Source organism: Colobus angolensis, unplaced genomic scaffold, assembly GCF_000951035.1.
Source record: "Colobus angolensis palliatus isolate OR3802 unplaced genomic scaffold, Cang.pa_1.0 Scaffold402, whole genome shotgun sequence".
Classification (NCBI taxonomy): Eukaryota; Metazoa; Chordata; class Mammalia; order Primates; family Cercopithecidae; genus Colobus; species Colobus angolensis.
The window spans coordinates 1,164,265-1,170,351 of NW_012117400.1; the positions used below are offsets into that span (position 1 = coordinate 1,164,265).

Sequence of the window (6,087 nt, forward strand, 5' to 3'; positions counted from 1 at the left end):
AGTTAATGGGTGCAGCACACCAACATGGCACATGTATACATATGTAACAAATCTGCACGTTGTGCACATGTACCCTAGAACTTAAAGTATAAAAAAAAAAATTAGACAACTTGATGACATAGCAATACAAATGATCTCAAAAGAAGCTCAGAGAGAAAAAAGAGTTTTTAAAAACAAACAGCATCTCAATGACCTGGGGTAAGAGAAAATGGTCTAACACCTACATAACTGGAACCTGAGAAGGTGAAGAAAAGTGGGGGAGGGATAAAAAACACAGTTGAAGAAATAATGGCAGGACAGTTTTCCAAATTTGATGAAAACTATAAGCTCACACATCCAAGAAAGTCAGTGAACCCCTAGCAAGACTTTAAAAGACCCATAATAATCAGACTGCTGAAAAACCAGTGATAAAGAGAAAGTCTTCAAATAGCTAGAGGAAAGACATGATGTTGCTGCGTGGAGAGGAACAGAGTAATTACTAACTTCTTATCAGAGAATGTGCAAGTCAGAAAACCAGTGCATGACATTTTTAAAGTGCTAAAAGAAAAACAAAACTGTCAACTTAGAATTCTATATTCAAGGAAAATTTCCTTCCAAAATGAAGGCAAAATAAAGTTTGTTTTCAGACAAAAGCTGAGAGAATTCATCACCGGCAGATCTCTACTATAGGAAATATTAAAGGAAATCTTTCAGGTTGAAAGAAAATGATAGTAGGTGGAAAGATGGATCTACACAAAGGCATGAAGAACACCAGGAATATAAATATGTGGGGAAATACACAATGCTTTTACCAATCTCACTTTTAAATGTTTTAAAAAACATTCAATCATTCAAAGCAAAAATAATAAAAAGGTAGTGTGGGGTTTATAACATCAGAAGTAAAACATATGATTGTGTGTTCTGGCAAGTCCTCCAAGACTCTGATACATGCTAATAAGCCAACAGCAGAGATCAAATATATACTAAAAATAATCTGAAAGAAGAAGGGTAAAGAAAAAGAGGGGAAAAAAGAATGGAAGGGGCAAATAAAAACAAATAGCAAGATGGCAAACTTAAACCCAACCACGTGGATAGTTAAGGTAAGTGTAAATGGACTAAATACCCCGATCAAAAGGCAGAGATTGTCAGGCTGTAATAAAAACAAGACATACTGTCTACAAGAAACTTTAAATATAAAGGCACAGATAGGTTAAAAGTAAATGGATGGAAAATGGAAAACAGGATACTAGAACCAACACAAAGAGTCTAGAAAATCCCAATGTCATAAAAAAGTGGGGGAAAGAATGAATGACAAATGTGGCTAAGAGCTCTGGAGACACTACCAAAGAGCCCTAGAACTCAGCAGGAAGAAAGCTGGAGGGTTTCAATATAAAACCAACAGGTGCCAGCATAGGATGATATGCTGCAGATGACAAAAATGTGAATCCTTCATAGACGATACAGGCATAGATAGTTACTCTCCCTTGAAAACCCAAAGAGGGTAAGGGAAGGGGAGGAGATGGTTAAGTATATATTTGCATTTTAGGAGAAAAAAGGAAAAAAGTGAGAGTGACTTATAGCTAGAATAAGCACATCTCTAATGTGTATGTGACCACATGGGGTTGGAGTTGGGGAGAGTCAAGGTCTAGAAAGATTTGCTTTCTTTTTCTGTAATGTGAGAATTTTTAGTAACTAAGCTGAATTTTGTTGGTATCAGAAAAGCATAACAATTGTAAAATATTTTGGTTTTAAAAGACTTTGAGTAAGAAAGATGCCCAGCATGTGAGAAGCCAAGGGCTGAGGCCAAGGAGTCAATGGGGAGTGGCCCTTCGCTTGGGTAAAAAACCCAGCATTTCCTGGGATCCCCACACAGCAGGGCAAGTGCAGGGGAGAAGGGCTGGCAGGAATCTGTGGGTGGTCCACGAAGGGCAATGACCAGAAAGCCTAGAGACAGGCCCATGGGGTTGTGACTTCCTGGGCTCCTCCCTGCAAGCTACCAGCACCTAAGAAGTGTGGGCAGAAGGCCTCATCTAGTCCCAGAATCCAAGGCAGCCCCATTCCCATCTTTAACTGGCTGTCTGGCACAGGGGCTTCCCCAGTGTGAGTTCATGTTCATCCTCAGGTGCTCAGCAGCCATACCCTCTCTGTCCCACTGTCACCTGGGCAGGGCCCTGCTGGTCCGCTGGATTCCTCTGGTATACATTCAATGTCTGATTTGACTTTGGCTTCCAGTACAAAATGAACTGGTCATAAATTACTTACACAATTCATTAAAAAAAATTCACTTCCAATTGACATTGACATTTGGCTGCCAAATGGAATGGAGAGCAGGATATTGTGGATATACCTTCTGAGAAAGAGGACCTGCTAGAGACCTCTTCTCACTGACCTCAGGCCAGAGACCTAAGAACTTAGCCTTGTGACAAGGTTCTGCCCCAGCCCCCCAATCCCATATCTTGCCCTGCCACATCGCAGTGACACCCAGACACATTGGCCTTCATTCAATCCTAGATAGGCCAAGACTGTGGCCTTCAAGGCCTCTCAAACTGCTGAGAGTACCATGGGCTTCTCATGGATGGCTCCTTCTGAGAATTCGGGCTTCAACTCTATTTTTATTTTTCTGAGACAGGGTCTCACTCTGTCACCCAGGCTGGAATGTAGTGGTGCCATCACAGCTCACTGCAGCCTTGACCTCCCAAGCTCAAGTGATCCTCCCACCTCAGCCTCTTGAGTAGCTGGGACTACAGCTGCGTGCCACCACCCCCAGCTAAATTTTTAAATTAAAAAAAAAAATTGTAGAGATGGAGTCTCACTATGCTGCCTAGACCAGTCTGGAACTTCTGGACTCAAGCCATCTTCCCACCTCAACCTCTAAATGCTGAGACTACAGATGTGAACCACTGCGCCTGGCCCACATCAGGCTTCAACTCTAATGTCACCTCCTTAGAATGCCTTCACTCTCTAGTGTCCATCATAGTCTACTCGGAACATTTTTGCTAACTAAAAACTATCCAATGAAATTGCTTGCTTCTAACTGACAGTCCCCAGGAGAAATGGAGCTCCAACAGCGCAGGGGGGCTTTCTCATTCTTGGTCACTCCTGAGTCCCCAGTGTCTGCAGCAGCTCCTGGCCCTGAGTGGGCACGTGATAAATTGCGGGGTGACTGAATCAATGTGTGTGGGGAGTGGCATGTTAAATGAAGCACACTTCCAATACCGAAGCATGCACTACACGTGTTTGGAGTCATGCATCTCCCTTCCTGTAATTCACTTATCACATCCTGTGGTTATTACCGCCTCCATTCACAGAGAAGGAAACCAGGGCTCTAGGAGGTTAACTTGCTTAATATCCATCTCCCAAGATTTGAGACTTCTCAAACCACACCAGAGAAGAGCGAAATAATATCCAACCTATAACACCACGCCACAGCCAGAAGACAGACTGGGGGTGAGGCTTAGTGTCATCTAGGCCTAATGGTATATATGGGTGTTTCGGTGCTGCCTTTAAACCATCCTGTTAACATGCCCTCACTGCACAATGAGACATGTCATTCCTCTCTCTCTTTCTCCGTCTCTGTCTCTTACACACACATACACACACACACACACACACACACACACACAGTCCTCCCGAGCCACCCACGTTTAATCGAGTGAATCCTCCTGAAGTGTTCCATTTAATAGGGCAAATCCTACTGAAGTGTTTTTACTTAATTGGCATGATTAACTGTTGAAATCCTGGAGCCACAACTCCCAAATGAATTGTTAATAATCCTTTCCTATGCAGCAACAGGAGTGCCCCTTCCTGTAGCAGCTCACCCAGGGGACTCAGCCTGAGAGCACTTTAGCTCTCAGTGGCTAAGTGATCACCACCCATAGTGACAGAGCCCCTGGACATGGAGATCATTTAAAAGGTACTCATAAAAATGGGAGGAAAGAAGTGGGGCCTGCTTCCACAAAAGGAAACGAAACTTTGCATAATTAATCAATCAAGTATATCAGGTAAAAGAGCTTCATGAGAAGCAAAGGAAGGTCATTAAAAAAAAGACAACACATTAATCCCTACTGCAGATCAAAATAAAATTATCATCAATCCTAGAGATAATCGGATCATTTAGGATCTATGTTGCACAACTGTTCTATTTTAAAATGGTGGAACTAATCAGGAAAAGAAGCTGGATGCTGTGACAAAAGTGACAAACGCAGGTGTCCACTGCCTTCTGACAGTGGATCTTGGGGAATCAAGGTCGAAGGAATTCCAGACAGAACATGAAAATCATTGTCATGCACACCCGATGGACACACAGGGTAATGCTGACCTTGAAGTAAGGCACTTTCACTCACAGCACAAAAGCATGTCCTGAATCTCGTAGGGTGCACTCCTACATACAACTGGGAAATATGAACGCTCAAAGAAATACTGTGGGAAAACACATTTCCAACCCTTAATGTAAGTGGTATTACTCTCCTTCTTTCAATGGGATCTGAAGATAGTCTAAAGACTATAAACTCCCAGAAAGCAAAGGCCCTGTCAAGGTCAGCTGTGAATTGCACACTGGACCTAGGCAAGCACCATTACACTGCAGCTGTTTAACAAACATCTGCTAGAATAAATGGAAAATAATGATGTCAATGTCAACCTACTGCCTGATAATTTGAAAAATTATGCTTTCTAAAACACGAGAGCTCACGTGAGTGAACAAATCTTCCTGCTCACGTGCTTTAGATCACAGTGTAAATTTTAACCAACTTATTTAAATCAAATTTACTGCATGGAAGCAGAAAACACTAAGAGACTCAAAATAATCATTCCACTTCGATGTGGAAGAACAGAAATGAAGAGTTGAACTCAACAGAGACAAAAAACAACCCACGTCACAAAATGTAGTAATAATGAGATGTTTCCTGGTTGTCTTTGGATTAAAGACACTCCTGCCTCACTGCTGAATGTTTGGCTACTGGCTAACGGTAGCTTCTGAGCCTAAAGACCAGCATTCAACTGATTTTATTGCACAAATAGCCAAGCAACATTCTCTAACAGGTGCGCTGTCCTTCCCTGGGCAGGGGAAAGGCAGCGAGGCCACCCAAATAAGCCTCATCTGGAAGGTTCCAGAAGCTTCCAAGGGGTGCCAGAAACACCTGGACTCTCTGAAGCATCTAAATAAAGACCTGGAGCAGAATGTCCTCAGGCTCTAAAGCTTGAGTTTACCCAGAAGACAACAGGTGGTTTGTGTTCTGTTCAGTTCTAGGCCAGAGCAAATGTACCCCAAAGGGTGTCTTCAAAGGTTTCCACTCACAGGAGATCCAATTCAGATGGATGGCTTCTGCTCCCTCTCCCATCCAAAAGGGAGATTAGATTCCAAATTCTCTTTCCTGAATATCTTTTCTCCTGTGAGTTGTGTTGCTTGGATTGAGAGAACTGTCTCTGGGCAAAGACAGTTCAGCAACAATGGCATAGATGAAAATATAAGTGCTTCTGGAACCAAAACGATATTCCTCACCATGTTGTAACCCCACCTATAGGGTCTTCTGATAGCATGCCCAGCGTCAAGGCCAGCAGACACCACGCATAAACACCGAGACTTACCCAAAAGAGACACACACGGATGACTCATCATGGCTCAGAACTACTCCAAGGGATCAGCCTGGCAGGTAAGGTCCCACCTGTTGGATTGCAATGATTCAGGTGAACAGAAGCAGACCCATGTGCGCCTCCCAGCAACCTGGCCCCCACATTTTGGGGGATGTACTGAACTGGGCCAGATACAGGGTTCAACTGAATATACACCGCCACAATCTGGATCCACCCTAGCCAGGTCAGGATGCAACCCTTGAGCCAAGCCCAGGGCCACGCTGGGCCTGGCCTTCATGTTCTTTCCACCTGACAGACCAGGAGGCGGAAGTGAAGGCCCCACGTGGGCCCACCCTGTCCCGTCCCAAAGCAGCAAACAGGCTGCTACTCTAAGTAGCAGAATCCTGAAGGGTCTAAAGAGAGGGTGTCTCACCAGGAAAGTCTGTCTCTCTTGGGGTATTTGTGTCTGTGTGTGCCTTTTTCTGTATGTGTGGGTGGGAAGGCATCTGTTTCCTCTCTCACTTTGCCTGGGCACCT

General features: G+C 43.8%; 1 protein-coding gene across 1 annotated transcript in view; it reads right to left on the reverse strand.

Annotated features, from left to right (window-relative positions):
• ZNF275 (zinc finger protein 275) overlaps positions 1-5,641 on the reverse strand; it is a 17,680-nt gene extending 12,039 nt beyond the window's left edge. Inside the window, exon 1 of the mRNA XM_011955916.1 lies at positions 5,566-5,641. Coding sequence (XP_011811306.1) covers positions 5,566-5,596 — 31 coding nt within the window. The 5' untranslated portion in view covers positions 5,597-5,641. The remainder of the gene's footprint in view (positions 1-5,565) is intronic.
• Positions 5,642-6,087: the final 446 nt, after the last annotated feature.